Source organism: Melampsora larici-populina, assembly GCF_000204055.1.
Source record: "Melampsora larici-populina 98AG31 unplaced genomic scaffold MELLAscaffold_4, whole genome shotgun sequence".
Taxonomy (NCBI): Eukaryota; Fungi; Basidiomycota; class Pucciniomycetes; order Pucciniales; family Melampsoraceae; genus Melampsora; species Melampsora laricis-populina.
Window position 1 is genome coordinate 1046092 of NW_006768768.1, and position 17032 is coordinate 1063123.

The window sequence follows — 17032 nt, forward strand, 5'->3', positions numbered from 1 at the left end:
TGCAAACGAATTGTGAACAAAATTCACGATTCGAGGAAATTTCGAACCCGGACACCGAAACTCGGTTCAATCGGGTTTTGAACTAATTAATTCCCGCGGTGTCAGCCTGAAATTACAATTGACTATACTACCAAATATTGTACTCGCAACACAGTGATGGAACATCACAATGCTTGATCAGTGTAAAGATGTGTCTTGATTTGGCTAGAACTACTGGGAAGTACATGGTCACTTAAGCTACAATATACCACAGAACCTCCATTTAATTGAAGGCCTATCAGTATCACATACATATAAATCACATTAAAAGGCCACAAAGACAATTCGACTTGCGAGACAAAGTGTACTTCAGGTCATGGAAAAGTTTAACTCCATTGTAAATGTCTTGACAGCCCATTGAACCATTAGAACAAAATCCTACATGATGATTGGAAAGTTGAATGAAATCAATTATAAAAACTCAAGTCTATATACAATGAGAATCGAATGCATAAGTCGACGAATCTCAAAAGTCTAATTCAGCAGAGACCCTTGAAAAATCTTACACCTTTTGTGAGACCTTATGACTAGAATTATCACAAAGTCATTACATATATACACACATACTTGCTTTGAGCCAGCTAACCTAGTGTCCCAGCGGGGCAGAAACCAAAGAAACAACAAAGCCTTTCAATCCTTAAGAAATCAACAAGTTCACTTTTAAAAACCAAAATCGTGACGAAAGAATTAAAATGTAATAATTGAATGTAAACCCAGAGAGACGTGGTTTTGAATTATCAGGCCTAAGTCTTACAAAAATGATCAATTTTAAAAGAAAAAGAAACGCCAAAACCTATTCAACGAAGAGCTTGTTGATTCTTCTTCTTGATGATCATCTTGATTAAGTTCTACATTAGATTCTTCATCTCTAGATATCAAACTTTGTTCTTCAGTTTCTTGATCTGTTCCTACCAGAGAGTTTTCAAGCTGATCAGGTGATGGTGCAGGAATAAGTATACTAGCATCAAAAGACGATGAACTTTCTGTATCACATTCAGGAAGATCTCTTGATCCGTTTTGAGGACTTTTTGTTGTGTTATTGAGATGGTTAATCTGAGGACTTCGTAGGGCTGGATCCCAATGTTCTCTTGGATCATTTTGGGATTGTAGACCATTAGATACTTCAATTGACTTTAGTTTCTTGGATTCGAAAACGTCGATTCGAGATGGTGATGGCCACTCAGAGGGTATCTTTGGTGCGGCTCCTGATGAGATGAATTGACTTTGGTGAACTTCAGAGCTGGTTGTAATACTTGCTACGTCCGGGCTGAACGCGCATCGAGAGGCTAGATCTGATCCTGGCATAGAAGAGCACTTGTTCTTTGCTGATAAGTTCTTCCTACGTCGCTTCGTTCGGCCTTGCGTAGCACGAGTAGGTGAACCCTCGACTGTATCATCTTGTAGTTCCCCCAACATTCGCTTCCGGGCGCTCAGTCTTGTGTTATATGGATGTGATGACATCTTGTGAAAATCGGATGGACTGGAAAAGGAGGATGTAAAAATGAACGATATAGAATGAAAATTGGTGATCAACTTTGTAATAGAGTGGATGTTGAAAGTTCTAGTTAAACTTAGGGGTCAGTCAGGGTCTGTCTCGCTCAAAGAGTTTGTTTGTTGGTTGCAATTATAAGGTTTTTTTTTCTGTGTAACATACATGGAAGCATCCTCTGAGAACAATTACTTTTCTTTAAATGTCTTTTTGGCTTTTTTGGGGAACAATTAATTTCAGTTAAAGGGACAGGAAGAATCAGAGTCGGATGCCAATGATAGGATCTCCAAAGCATATAATTTAGCCTTGATGCATAAGCAAAATACCAAATTAGTCATTTTGCGATCAAGAGAAGCCGGAACAAGAATCAACATGCTTCAACCAAACGAGACGGTTCATGAACGCCGGAAATGGGATCACCTGTCGATTCGGAGATCAGAAGGCGCTTGACCGTTTCCGTACGGCGTTCACGGTAAGCGGGCGACGCGGAACGCCGTGGTCGAGAAATGCCACCGGCGATGACTTCCTTTTGATGCAAGACTAAGTTTTTGGGCTCACCATGCCCGGATCAAAGCCGAGACAACTTAGTAAAAATGTTATTGAGCATTGACAACGGACATCTCTACCAAAACCTTCATCTGGTCTAATTCCTTCAAAGGCTAGTAACTGGCTTATGATCACTTCGATGATTCTGACCATGACAAATTCTGGGAATAATCATCAACAGTTCTATGGTACATAAAACATTCTGATGTCACAGAAGGTATATGTACCACCACCACTTCTTCGTAGCTCAGCATCCAACTCACTACATCTAAAGCCTTGCTTTAAGATCGTAGGTGGTTTTTCACAGAGCAGAGCAGATTTCAGCACGCCTTTCCAAGTTTTCTTTGTTGATACCACTTGTCGGCAATGCTAACAACAGCCGTCATACTGAATGGTCTCTTTAGCTATAAAAAAGCCAACCACTCACTTCATAGCTACACAGCCTTCGGGTCTCGTTGTTGTCTTCCTAATAGAGGCCGAGGTAGGACTCTAACAACTCTCACCGCTATGGCAAAATGAATGATATACATACTTGGTATCATTCAAATCAAAATATAATTCCAACTCCGATTTCAAAAACGTACCTGAAGAAAATATCGATGAACTAGCCAATTGAACATGCAATTCGAGTCCAATAGTAGGTTCAACTTCTAAGGTCAATGATTTCCATCTAGAGTAATACGATGAAGATCTTGACTGATTTTGATAAGTTCCTGAACGTGTGAAAGAACTCATTCGATGAATCCTGATGACCGTTACTAAACCATCGACTGTCTTGACAAGGTATCTGGGAGGGAACTCATCAACCAACATGATTTGGAGGGTGGTCAAGTTGATCGATCTGGCATGCCGTTTCAAAAGAAGGCGTGCACAGACGCGTCGCAGCGTGAGAATACAATCAAGGTCATCCTTGGCATCAGCATGGAAGGATTTCACTACAGAGCTAAGAAGAGGACAATTGTAAAACTAAAAACCTCCATCATCAGGGTTCACTGAGTGGATGTGTACCAAAAGAAGCATCATACCCATCGATGATCCAAGTGGCACTCAAGCTTTTGTAGGGTCTTTTGCTGGGACTCATGATACAGTGGAATATACTGAATGGTGTGAATCTTTTTTGCAAAAAAGGCTTATATCCACTACAAATCCTGAGGATGATCTGGTGTGAGTTGAACTTGTACTACAGGACTTGTGTTAAATTAAGATGATAAGCAGATCTCCAAGCCAATCAGAGCCAGAGTAAACCTTATCTCAATCACCCCTTTGAAAAGGTTGCAATGAGTGCTGGATGATAACAAACAATAAAATAAAAAAGTGATACTACAAGTTAAATAGTCAAGGTACAAAATGAAAAAGGATTCCTTCAAAAAGATGATTAACAAAAAGATAAGAAAGAGAAAATAAATGAAGATGACCAGAAAAATCAAAAGAAAAGATTGATCAGAAAACTTGAAACTTAAAAGTTTAAAGATCAGGATTTAAATCCAGATCAAAAAGATCTTCTTCTACTTCTGGTGGTGGTGGTCTTCTAGATGACATAGTAGGATAAACCACTTGAGATTTCGCCACAACAGAAGGACGAACTAGAGAAAAATCAAGACAAGTGATCATGATCAGCTTTTGAAGAATTTCGAAAAGAAATAGAAATCCACATACCACCAGAAGCCGAACGAGTTTCTCCAACCACAGGACCCAATTGATTCCCCGCAAGTTTATCAATCTCACTGGGATCTGTTCCTGACATCTCTTGACCCATCCTACCTCTTCTGATAATATCTTCAGTTGGAAAAGGCATTAGAAACCTTAAAGCTGGATCTTGTAAATCTAATCCAGCCGTAGCCACTGTTGTATTATTAGGATTCGTGGTAGGTGGTGCTGGTGGTGCTGAAGTATATGGAGCGATCAATTTTGCATGGTTTAGAATTTGAGTAGGTTTTAATGAAACTGTTTAATAGAATGAATGATCATCAGTGAAAGTTTCTATTCTGAGGTTAGATATAAGATTGATTTACATACGTGAATCGATCTTTCTATAAGATTGTTTTTCTTTTTCACCATTTAAACAAATCGAATTTAATTTTTTTTCCGCATCATAAATCTTTTGAATGTTTTGATTTAATTTATTTTGATTAATGATCTGAATTTGATTCATCAATCGATTCATCCGCTTACAATTCGAATCATGAGTAGCATGAAATGATAAAAGTTTAACAAGGTATTGGTCTAGTTGATTTAAATCATTTAAAAGTTTTTGAGGTGTTTGATTTGGAATGGTATTGTTAGTTGAGATTTGATGAAAGATTGAATGACTTAAGGTTTGATAAGATTTCAAAAAACTTTGGAATTGGTTTTGGATAGGTTCAGTTTTGTTGGGTGAGATGGGTAGTTTGAGTTGGTCTAATGATTGAAGTAAGCTTTGATGAGTTGATACTGATTTAGATCCAGTCGGTTGAAGTGTCTTTCGATTCATTTTACAAATAACACTCTTGATCAGAAATGAAGGAGACTGAAGTCAAGCAAGTTCATCAGATTACATCTCATCTCAAATGTCACATCTGCTACATCCCATGTGACACCTCATGTATCCCATTTCCTTCAAACCTCTTCAAACTTTTTCAAAATTGCATTCCTTCATTACCAAAACTTCAAAATGCAATCAACACCCATCCAAATCCCATTCGTAATCGAATTCAACATAACCGTTGGATACCAAGCTCCATCAATCAACAAACTCTCAGGTAAGTTTTTTTCAAGTCCCATTCAACCCTATAATTTCCACAATCCTAATGTGAATCAATCAATCTCAAAGCTCCAATCAAGAAAACCATTTTACCAATCGGACGAGCTTATGCTTCACATGCAACTCGAGTGATCAAGAAACTAAGTATTGAAGAACATGAAGCATTAATAGCCAAAGAATTAGAAGCAAAAAGAAGTCATTCAACTGATTCTGGAGAAGAAGAAATTGATGATGGAGTAGGTGAAGAACCTGAAAGTAAAAGTCTACTAGAATCTGATCCACGTGATTGGAAGGTAAGTCTAGAGTTTCAAATACATTCGTTTCAATCGATCGCTTTGACACTCTACATACTCATCTCTTTTCTTTCTTTGGATAAGAATCAAGATCAATATGATGTCTTGGGGATCTCTTCACTCAGATGGAGAGCCACTCCTGATCAAATCAAACGTGCTCATCGAAAGAAAGTCTTACGTCATCATCCGGATAAGAAAGCTGGACAAGCTGGCAATTCAAATGACGATAGTTTTTTCAAATGTATTGCTAAAGGTAATCTTTTGATCCTCGATTCGACCGTTTTCTCCTGCCCCAAACTTACCAATTGATTTTTTCTCCCTTCATAGCTTACGAAGTTCTTTCTGATCCGGTCAAGAGACGTCAATTTGATTCAGTTGATGAGATGATAGATGATACAGATCTTCCATCTGATAAAGATATACTGGCTAAACCTGAAAGGTTTTATAAAGCCTATGGTTCAGTCTTTGAACGTGAAGGAAGGTTTAGTACTAAACTTCCGGTACCTGATCTAGGCAATGAGAATAGTACGCGTGATGAGGTAGAAGCCTTTTACGATTTTTGGCTCAAGTTTGATAGTTGGAGAAGTTTTGAATGGAAAGATAAAGATGCTAATGAAGGTTCTGATTCGTGAGTGTCTTTATTTCTATTCTGGCTTCAAGAATCACTCGCTCACATTCATCAACCTTCTTGTTTCATTTTTCCGTGAACTTCAGACGTACAGAGAAGCGTCATATTGAGAATAAGAACCGATCTGAACGTGAACGTCGAAAGAAAGAAGATAACGCTAGACGTCGTGGGATCGTTGAAACGGCTCTGGCTTTGGACCCTCGTATGAAACGATTCAAAGCTGAAGAACGTCAAGCTCGAGAAGCCAAGAAGAAAGGAAACAACCCGAGCGGTGGATCAGCTACACCTACTCTCTCAGCCACCGAAAAGAAAGCACAAGAAGAAGCTGAATCGAAGGCGAAAGCTGAAGTGGAAGCTAAGGCAGCTGAAGATAAATCGATCAAAGAAGCAGCTAAGAAAGCTAAAGAGGCAGCTAAAAAGAATCTTAAGAAAGAAAAGAAAACGATTCAATCTTTGATAACGGGTTTGAATTATTTCTTACCGATCGGAGAAAGCGTGACACCTTCGATCATTGAAGGATCATTAACTGATTTGGATACCTTGACAGCTGGATTAGAACCTGAGGAAGTTACTGAGCTTAGAAAAGAAATGGAAGGTAAAGCTCAAGATAGAGTTGCTGTCAAGGCTGTGGTTTGTAAATTCGCCAAACGAGTCTCTGATGCTGGCAAGGGTAGTTTTCGTGAATTTGTTTAAAAACTTGTTAGATACCTGAATATGCTCAATTCTCAATGATCTACGTTCATGTTTTGTTACTACGCATGTCATGGTTCAACCTTATCTCAAGCAACTAGTGGCTGTTAAAAAGTCCTACAAATGCCATTCAAAAGTCTAAGTGCTGCCCCTCACCATCATTCAGCTGTTACATCTGACTACAAATATTATGAGTTCGAACCAAGTCTTGGGTTTCTTTCCCAATTTGCTTTCAGCATCCCTTGCCCCACTACTTCTTTGCCAACGAGCCAAGGGAATGTCATGTTGACATTGTGTAAATGGGCCCAACATCATTCAGATCAGTTGGCGACCGGCAGACTGCAATCCCCATAAAAACACTTACCATGCTGCTTGCAAGTAGGTTCAAGAGTGTCATATCTCAGGCATATCTTGCTGCGTTTCACCCCCGCACAAATTTGGAACTCAGTTAAGTTTGAGTCTTACAGCCTTTTTAAAAAGTCAGATTCTCCCTTCGTTCGGTTACAAAACAATCAAGAACACAGATCACATTTTGTTTCACAAATTACTCGTCCAAAGGTGAACACATCACTCATGAAAAAAACAACGTTTCAATAAACAATCATATGAAGAAATGAAGATGTATACCACACAGAACCCAAAAATGGACAAATGATTGTCAATAAGTAGTAGAAAACCAAATCCAATCACTCTCTTTTACAATACTGACAGTAACATGTTAGTTTTTCTGATAATAAGTTATTTTCAATACATCTCTCCTTTCGAAATACACCCGACTGCGTGTCTTACAACCTTCTCGAAAGTTGAGTAGTCTTACTCCTCTTAGCAATCACATCTAATACAGTTCTTCCTTCTGTAAGCTTGGGAGCAATAGGTTTATATTTTCGAGAAGATGAAAGATGATGACTGTTGTTCTCCTTCAAAGTGGTGAGATGGTGATTGTTGGTCGGATTACTAGGGAATGAACCCAAGGCTTTGGCTTTCCAATTCTCTCTTGACTCTCTCATCAATTGTTCATTCTCTTCACGTAATCTGATATTTCTACATCAAAGAAACAGTCAAGGATCAGTTCAGTAAAGTTTACCAATCCGATATGATGATTTGATGACTTACTCAGCTTGTAAAAGACGACATTGATCCTCAAGTTCTTCGATATATTCTTTTTTCCTTGCTCTAACCGCTCTCATCCCTTCTCGTTTCCTTTGCATGAATTCGGCTTTCTCATCTGATCCTAATGGAGCTTTCGGTCTTGGTTTCGGTCCAGGTTTAGCTCTAGGTAATCCATTCTTGTTCAACACAGGTACCGATGATGATGATTGATGATGATGATGATGAGTGGTAGTATAGTCTGATTCAGCTAATGATTCACAAGGCGATCCATCGGTGATGTACTCTACAGGACGATCTGTAGGTGTCTTGGCAATGGCCGGTTGAATTGAACGTAAGGATGATGTAGCGGGATTTCGAAAAGATCGGGTAGGTGATCTACTCAGTTCTCGTTCGGACTGATACCTTGAATCATGAATAGTACGAGATGTGCCAGGTTCACGTCTAGCTCGTTTAGGTGGAGGTGGTACAAATTCAGGTGAATCATCCGAATCTGGGAAATCAATCTTCACAAAAGGGATTCCGGCCATCGATGCTGCAGTCAGAGGAGATGGTTTGTTGATGATCCGACTCGAATGACTCGGCACTGGGACTGAGGGTATCTGTTCGGTTGGCCAGGGTGATCGAGAATTAGGGCGTGAGCTCGGTGGATCCAATTGAATAGCTTTAGAATTGGGTTTCGGATCCCGATTATTAGAAGAAGTAGATGTATCAAGACGTAAATCGGGATCTACATTGGCTCGATGTGAATCGGCAGGACGAGATCGAGAGACGGATGTGTTTTGGTTCTCCATGGCAGAGTACCGTCCAAAGTGACCAAGAAGATCAGCAGTGGAAAGACCACTAGCACCTAAAAGTTGTTGTGCCCAATCGATTGCAGGAGTACTGGCAGAAGCAGCAGTTTGAGAACCACTGGGACGTTCATCCAAGAGATCTAAGACTTGTTTAGCTGATGTGGTATCTTCTAGTGGTGGTTGGAAGTCAGGGTCATCGGATTCGCTATCAGTTGGAAAATCAAGATAATCAAGTGGGTTGAACAAATTGCTCTTAGGATCGGGTTTTTGAGGTATCCTTCCTGATCGAGTTGGCTGAGGATTCCATTGAAGTTGATTGGATGAGGTGTTTGAAGTGGAAAGATTGTTTGAATTAGGAGTAGATTCGTTGACTACTTTCTGAGATTGAATGGTAGAGTCAAGAAATGAGAGTTGATGGTTGGCTTGAGTATTGGTTGAGTTAGAGTTCGTTAAGCTGTTAAGGAATTGAAGACTAGTTGATGAGTTGAGATTGGTAGGAAGATCGAATGATGAGAATAATTCAGCTAATGATCTAGCATCATTTGGATCTTGTTCCATGTTTGAGTAAAGTTGATAAGACCGACTAGATGACCAATGAAGGAACGATGAAGAGGTTCAAGTTGATAATACTGAAATGGTAATCAAGCGAAATCTCAAACTCCAAGCTCCACTTGACTACTTAATGGTTTTATCCTTCAATTTAAACACCTTAAGGTCAAATACTCTGCATCTTCGCGCCTCTCACGTGACTGAATCAATCCCGATTCCCACACATATATGTATCGTAAATACCATTCCACGCGTTCGAAGACGTGCTTTCCCCTGCTTAGAGAAATGTTCCGAGCCATACGCGCTCATTTAGTTTATTCAGACATCTTTCCATCAAAGCATATACAATAAAGCCAGGGAAATGAAAGGAGGTTGCCATGTTCAAAGCTTAGGCTCGATATTTCTTACTTCAGTAGATCCACACGCTTCAAACACATATTGCCATAGTCAAGCGATAACAAAACCAACTTACTCAATTTGAAGAAGAATGTCTTTCAAAGAATTCACCTTCATTAAACATATTGCAATGGTCTATATCACTTTAAGAAGATAAAATCGAGAGGGAGGTATGAAGCAACCGTCCAGAAGTCTAAGGTGTATGGAAGCCTACTGATTTTTTCCAAGACACCCTGCTTACCTGAGCTGACTATGTTCCATTGAATTTTATACTGATCTTTGAAAAATGGAACAAGAAATGAAATGGTGTTATAAGAAGTTTGAGAAATTGCTATGTTTATTGTCTTACTGAAGAGCTCCGAAAATTGGTTCAGTTTGTTGAGTTGAGACTGAGTTATCTGGAATGTTTGTGTTCCTCCTTCAATGACAAAGAAATTTCTAAGCTGTGCTAAGTGAGACTCAAAGCGAGAGAAGTCAAGAGATCTGAGATGCGGAAATACCAGGCCGAGAATGATGCTTTTTCCACTGTTCAGGTATATGAGATGGACCCTACGGAATCCAATGGTGTGGTATTACTATGCCTTTCTTGGTGGATGTCTGTGATTTGATTGTTTTTGATGTCTGTGCAATGTATCAAAGTCAACTGATGATTCATATGGATAATACTTTTAGAAGCCTTGCTTAGCTATTGACTCACTTTGTGACGATTTTAAGTTGATGCACAATTGATATTGAAAGAGTTTTGATGGAGATGTGTTACTATAGTCACGGAGATTTGTGTAAATTTTTTTCTTGGGGATTTGGGGGTGACATGGGAGTGATGTGTGCTAGTTTGTCAAATGTGAGGAAGAAATTGAAAGATATCACCCCAGGTGATTCGCATGTTTCATGGCTGGAAAGTATGGTCCCATTACGAAAGGTATGAAGCAGAGTACAAAATTGAAAGATAAGAAACGTAGCAAGTGTTTTGATTCAAGATGTTGTTTTTGGTAATTGGGTTGCAATATGGACCTTGAGAGCAGAAGGCCATCTTCCTTACATATGATTGAACTGGTTGGTGTTTTTGATTGATGTGGTATGATTTGAATGAGCTTTAATAGCTGATGTGTGAGGATTTAATCCGTTTGCCAACAAACAAAAGCACTTCAAACTGAAGTGGTGGTCGGCCTTTCATGTTCTTCAAACCGCCAGGCTGAGGTCTCTGATAACCTAACGGTCATCTCTGAACATATTTTTGGAGCTCTTCAGTAAGACAATCAACGTAGCAATTTCTCAAAATTCTTATAACACCATCCCATTTCTTCTTCCACTTTATCAAGATCAGTATTAAATTCAATGGGACATATTCAGCTCAGGTAAGCAGTGTGTTTTGGAAAAAAACAGTCGGATTCCATACACCTTAGACTTCTGGGTGGTTGCTTCATACCTCCCCGAGATTATCAACCGTACACGTTCTTTCTCGTCCTATGATCTCCCAAGTCGATCCAATGAAGAAGAGCTGACGCAACAGATCAAGAACGCCATCAAAAATGGATTTTATCTTCAGAAGATTGGAGTCGCTTTTATTAAGATGATTTGTACCATAAATCTCATATCTGGGTACCCTCAAATGAATCTCCAGCAACTCGACACGATGCGAAGAAAAGAATTGAGACAAGAGTAGCTTGCTTGCATGGCGTAGGGTCATCGAGTTTTCCTGCAGGAGACATCATTGTCAGTCTGGACCTAGTCCTCCCGCACGCCGGATTGAAGATGTAGAAAAAGATTTTTTGTCACACAAATCATTATCAAGTAGGAAATCCCTTGCAGCAGTAACTTGCCATCATTTGGAGCACTCATCCCTAGCCCACCATAAAACAAAACACACGAACTAACTCTCAATATTCAAGATTCAAAAATTTCGAGACTTGTTGGATCAGAGAGCGCTGTGATTGAAGACCTTCTGGAAGCTTTCTGGTCGGGGAAAGTAGTGCCTTGGTAGGGGTGGTCTTTCTTGATTGCAATAATCTTATAGGCACTTCATTATTGTCCTTGGTTTCATAAAATTCGAAGAAGAGTCCACAAATGACTGCTGAGGATGAGCTGGGCTGGCGATATGTACAAGTGATGAAGATCTGATCAATCCCAAGACCGCGTCCACTCGTTTAATATCCTCATGGTGTGTTTCTTTCCTCTACCAAATTCCAATGACCATTCAGCCCAATTTAGGCATCTACACGCGATACCATCAATTGTCATGGTTGGGTTCTATTGTCAGTCTTGACTCTTAACTCACAATGTTCATGTCGGCCTATGGTGTTTCAAAAGCCGGATTGTCTAAGTATTCAAGCTCCCGTGATTTACCAGGATTTACCAAGTCCGAACATCCTTTAATGGAACCGCCCGCCTCTATGAAGAGATATTCAATCGTCTGACCGTCCCTTTTATAAGGGGTGGGAGATTTTTCCACCCTTTTCTTTCCACCCGTTTTGTGGTGTAAAAACCCAAGGGGTGGAAAATTGCATACCCTGGGGGGTCATATGCAATGTTCCACCTTTTTTCCATTTTTTCTTGCAAGTGGAAAACAAGAGGTGGAAAAACTAGGGTGGAAAATTGGATCTCGAAGCCAGCAATATCAAATTTTCCACCCAGATTCTTTCCACCAGATAGTGAGTGTCAAAATATTTGTGCGTTGTAGAACTTATAACCCAACAAGGGTTATACAGAGCTGGAAGAGGATAATCTACTAATATAATGACTAGTAGAAGTTGTCTAAGGACTGCTCTTCTAAAACAACACAATCAGAAAGAGCTCTGTTGTATTGAGTACTGATAAGGCACCAGAGAAATGTATCTTCACACGTATTTAAACTTTAAAAGCACACTTTGTATTACTATCAACACTGCTATAGTGTTATTCCCAATTGATAACTAAAGAAAATAAGCAATATCTGATTGATATTATTCCCAATAAGTCTTTATGACTATGATACTAAAGTAAATTTCTCTTTATAGCTATAATAAAGGGCGTATTTAAGTGACCAGGTACTATTAAAATAAGTTTATGATGATAAACAAAATAATAATGGCGTAAATGATAAAGAAAAAAGGGGAACAACAGTCCCAAAACCCTCTCAAAGTATATATAACAATGTACTAGAACTTTTACAATGGTCAACAGCCTCCAAACCAATCAAATCCGCCCAAAATTCCCTAAAAACCCTATGATGACGCAATGTAATGATTTTGTTACTAATAAATGATGTAATTTTCACAGCTAAAAGTGATCAATGACGCAATAATATGATGTACAGCACTTCTTATGATGAATAAAGGTGATTTTTTCCTTGTAAACTAGCTGAAAACCAATTTTTGAGATTACGAATTTTTTCAGATGTGCTCCAATTTTTGATTACTAAAGTGCATCTTGTAGCCCACGTGTTACTGATCATTTCTGACACCTACATGACCTACTTCTGATGAGTGATGCGCAGGATATTGAGTTGTGAAGTTAAGGTTTTGGGTGTTACATGTGACTGGTGACTGTAAATTCGAGATTCCACCAATTCTTTATTTGCCTTATAACTTTTTACACACACCTCCGTTACTAATGAGTTAAAGTTTGTACATTATGTAATCCACTCTTCTGCGTTGAATGAGACATCTACCAACCTATTCTGACGTCATTTGACATATGTAATTAGCTGAAAACCTCCATTTTCCACAAATTTCACCCATTTTCTTCACTTTTCACAGCTACTACTCTCTTTTTCTTGCTCATGTAATATGACATCATCATCTATAACCTTAAAAATCCCGGAAAATCCTCTTGGCAACCTTAAATTCCATCACTACCACTATTACACATCCAAACTACACGTGTACCTCTTGTTTACCAACTTCAAAAAAGTACCTTTTCCCTAATAACTTTTGTTTCTGCTTATCAACCTTGAAGATTAAAATTGTCATAGTATAATATAATGTTGTTCTTTCATATTCTAACCTCATAATACCCATAACTTTATTTTTACTAACCTAAAAACCATTTTCCAACTTTTATACCTATATTTTCGAATTTTTCTTATGTTTTTCTTTCTTTCTTTTTGTAATAAGTTTGTAAGTAAACTATAATGATCTTATGTATAATGTGAAATAAAAATGATGTAATGTTGACCTAATGACCAATACATAAGCCTACAAGAGCTTCAATTGATCAAAAACCTCCATTTTGAATTTTCTTTCCTGCTGAATCCTGCTGATAAACTGGTAAACTGGTAATTGTGAATTTTTTAATTGATCCCATAAATTGTTCACCACAGCGTAAAATTCCATATGAGCCACCTCAGATTGAATTTTACACCCATTCGTTGCCACCAATTTCAAAAATTACACCTTTGCTTTACACCCAAAGAGAAAAGCTGAGTGTACAGTTGAAATTTCATGGTTGATAATCCATTTCAAAGGACAGGTTGCTTTCAACTTGTCCTTTGATGCTTTTTCAAAAGCACAAGGTGCTTTTCCTTGAAGCACTATATAATGGGTTACGAGATTTTTACACTCAATAATAAGGGGGCTCAAGTCAAAAATTCTGCGGCCTTTTCTTAAAAAATCAGGGAAAGTTTTTTACAGTACCATGCTGTAAAAACTTTTCCCAATTCGTAAAAACAGACTGTAAAATTTCTTTCGGATCTCCTTCTGAGCAGAAAATTTGCGCAAATTTGCGTAAATTTACTGCTCAAAAAAGTTTTTTACAATAGGGGGTTTCAAGTCAGAAATATTTTGTGAAACTTGTTAAAAAACGGACAAGTTTTTTAACTTTTACGGTGGGTTTTTTTTCTGCAAATATGCGGTCAACACCATTCGGGACACCTAAAAAGGTGTCCCGATTTTTTTAAATTTACGGTATATTTTGCAACATCGGACAACTTGTTGGACTGTAAAATACCGTAAATTTATTGACTTGAAACCCCCTAATAAAAGTAGTAAAAAATTTTGACTTGAGCCCCCCTAATGAGTGTAAAAGTGTAGATTACATGGGTGTAAATGCATTTTTACACTCAATCCGGCCAAATTCCTGGAGTGCAAAGATTTTGTATGTAAATGGTTGTGTGTAAAAGTGTAGGGTGGCTCCATCTACCTACAATCTTACACTCATTATTTTTACACTTGATATGTAGTGTAAAAAAATACAGTGTAAAAATTGCTATAGACCCTAAATGTCTAATTTTACACTCAATATGGAGTGTAAAGTTGAGGAGTGCAAATATGTAAGCACACGTGCCATGCTTATAATTTTACGCTCATCAAAGCAACTTTGTGACACCGTGTCCGTGTAGGGTTTGCTTGTCGGCAAGTGCACACCGACTCCCTTTGAGGCAGAAAGAGAAGTCGTGCGCGCTCGTCGACAAGCGAATGCTACCCGGACACGGTGGTGACTTAGCGGAAAAACTGCACGTATCTGCAATTTATCTCAAAGTCTCTCAAATGTGTCTGTCTCCTCACACATATTTGGAATTGGTTCAAATTCTTTCAAGTGTGTTTGTCTCCCCAGTGCAAGGAAGGTATTTATCCACAGCAGGTATTTAAGTATATAAGTCATTGTTGCAATACTTTTGCGTTTGTAAACAACTGTTATCTAATTGATGATTGTCTAATTACTTGTTCAATAAGTCCACTCATTGACAATAGCTATTGTGCTTTTCCCTTTGGATGTAAAAGGAAGGTGTAATTTTCTACGTTGGTGGAAACAAATAGGTGTAAAATTCGATCTGAGGTGGCTCATATGGAATTTTACACATCAAAAATTTGACACTCATTATATGATGGAAAGAATATGAGTGTAAAATTCAATATTAGGGGGGCTCAAGTCAAAATATTTTACTACTTTTATTGTAAAATTTTGTTCCCAATTGCATAAAATTTACGCAAAATTTTATGCAATCGGGGAAAGTTATACAACATCCCAAATTTTTTAAGCAGCAAATTTACACAAATTTGCGTAAATCTGCTGCTCAGAAGGAGATCTGAAAGAAATTTTTACGGTCCTTTTTTACGAATTGGGAAAAGTTTTTACAGCACGGTACCATAAAAAACTTTCCCCAATTTTTTAAGAAAAGGCCGCAAATTTTTTGACTTGAGCCCCCTTATTGCTGGGCTCAGGATGCAATTTTCCACCCTTGTTTTTCCACCTCTTGTTTTCCACTCACAAGAAAAAATGGAAAAAAGGTGGAAAATTGCATATGACCCCCAGGGTATGCAATTTTCCACTCACCAGTTTTTTACACCACAAAACGGGTGGAAAGAAAAGGGTGGAAAAATACAGGTTCCCCTTTTATAAGGCCATCTATCTGAACCGAGATAGTTCCAATCCCGGCACTTAATGGCATACCTTCACCGGCGGTACTATTGACAATATAAGCTAAATGTAAGTCGACTTTTGAAATGATATCGCATCATTTTCAACTCGCGTCTACGAAGACAATGTTGGACAATTAGATCCTGCCAGCAGAAAACTTTTTTTGTTGCCCATTGGAACACTTCCCAATATGGCACTTGGAGAAGCTGTTGTGACCGCTTGCTTGCCAACTTGGCCAATCGATTGCAATCAATAAAAATGATTCAGTCAGGCCAAAAACGCCTAATATTGACTATCTATGTATCGCGCTCACCCTGGACCCCCACCAGCGATTTGCACAAAAGATTCCACTTCACTGACTTCGACCCTCAGTTTCTCCAAAGATTCTCATACTATCTTGTCCGTCAATAAAAATGACCCAAGTTGCACAATTGTTGATTGCATGCAAATTCAAGTGTAACGCATGAAGTGAAGTACAATCAACACAATCAACAAAGGAAGATTGAACCAGAGGTAAAAGGTGAAAGTGGGCAGATCTTATCCGCACACGTTTCAAGAATTATTAACATTCAAAATAAGTTCTTTTGATGCAAGTCCATATCATACATCAAGAAACTGTTTTTGAGCATCACATTTGAGCATCACATGGCTGAGTATTCAATTGTCTCCATAACTCAGCTTTTTCATCATCAATTGAAGTGTTTTGTCCTACTTCGGCCATCAAACACTAAGATGCTTTTCACCACTTCAGAGCGGGAGATTCAATACGTTTCTACATTATCTATTAACTAAACACACCAAACCAATTGCAAATCAATTACAAACCGATTACACACAGATGCAGTTTTCTTTTGAAACTCGATCAAGATTTTCACAAAACTCAAGTAAAACAAAACAAGATTTAAAGTATTACAAAGACCTTTCACAATCATTTACCAGGATTAACACAAGTAGCAGGAACCAATGATATCATACAGCCTACAATATCGTCTTTATCTTCCGGTTTATCGCCACAGAGTCCAGGCTGTGGCTTGAAGCCTTTTGGAAGGATCTCTACCTCCCCTTTTGAACAGACAATTGCACTGCCTTTGCATGAAAGTGTAGCATCTTTTGCTTTACATGAAATACCTGTTAATCCTTTCGGCACGTTACCATTTGTACATGCCAAGGTAGCCACTTTTTGAAAACTATTATTGGTTGCTACCTTCTTGTCTGGCTTTGTTTCGGCGGCAAATATTCCAGAATGGAGCGCGAGGAAAAATATGATCACAAAATATTGCCTGTTATTTGAAAAATATAAAAAAAAATCGTTTAGTCAGTTGGTAAGCTTGAACATGGAATTCCGTCGAAAAAAGAGTGTAGTGGGTTTGTATTCTTGATAGTGGAGCACATACTTACTTCATTTGAGAAAAGTTTCTCGAAAGTCCT

General features: G+C 38.5%; 6 protein-coding genes across 6 annotated transcripts; 1 reads left to right on the plus strand and 5 right to left on the minus strand.

The window, feature by feature from the left end:
• Positions 1–807: 807 nt before the first annotated feature.
• MELLADRAFT_59888 (uncharacterized protein) lies at positions 808–1500 on the minus strand (the record flags this gene model as incomplete). Its single annotated transcript, XM_007405749.1, has 1 exon — positions 808–1500. One exon carries the CDS (start codon positions 1498–1500, stop codon positions 808–810), a length of 693 nt encoding a protein of 230 aa, XP_007405811.1.
• A 264-nt stretch (positions 1501–1764) lies between these two features.
• Positions 1765–2887, minus strand: MELLADRAFT_102721 (uncharacterized protein; the record flags this gene model as incomplete). The annotated part of the gene is made up of 3 exons (XM_007405748.1): positions 1765–1833; positions 2087–2235; positions 2659–2887. The coding sequence occupies 3 exons, from the start codon at positions 2885–2887 to the stop codon at positions 1765–1767; spliced, it is 447 nt and encodes a 148-aa protein (XP_007405810.1).
• Positions 2888–3168: 281 nt separating this feature from the next.
• On the minus strand, positions 3169–4556 carry MELLADRAFT_76747 (uncharacterized protein; the record flags this gene model as incomplete). Its single annotated transcript, XM_007405747.1, has 3 exons — positions 3169–3657; positions 3731–4018; positions 4091–4556. The coding sequence occupies 3 exons, from the start codon at positions 4542–4544 to the stop codon at positions 3539–3541; spliced, it is 861 nt and encodes a 286-aa protein (XP_007405809.1).
• A 533-nt stretch (positions 4557–5089) lies between these two features.
• Positions 5090–5942, plus strand: MELLADRAFT_29570 (uncharacterized protein; the record flags this gene model as incomplete). Its single annotated transcript, XM_007405467.1, has 4 exons — positions 5090–5107; positions 5192–5360; positions 5435–5735; positions 5822–5942. Coding segments are annotated over 4 exons (609 nt in total), but the record flags the coding sequence as incomplete, so codon positions are not given.
• A 922-nt stretch (positions 5943–6864) lies between these two features.
• Positions 6865–8962, minus strand: MELLADRAFT_115337 (uncharacterized protein; the record flags this gene model as incomplete). The annotated part of the gene is made up of 2 exons (XM_007405746.1): positions 6865–7466; positions 7539–8962. 2 exons carry the CDS (start codon positions 8882–8884, stop codon positions 7211–7213), a joined length of 1602 nt encoding a protein of 533 aa, XP_007405808.1.
• A 7570-nt stretch (positions 8963–16532) lies between these two features.
• Positions 16533–17007, minus strand: MELLADRAFT_102725 (uncharacterized protein; the record flags this gene model as incomplete). Its single annotated transcript, XM_007405745.1, has 2 exons — positions 16533–16884; positions 17003–17007. The coding sequence occupies 2 exons, from the start codon at positions 17005–17007 to the stop codon at positions 16533–16535; spliced, it is 357 nt and encodes a 118-aa protein (XP_007405807.1).
• Between the last annotated feature and the right edge of the window lie 25 nt (positions 17008–17032).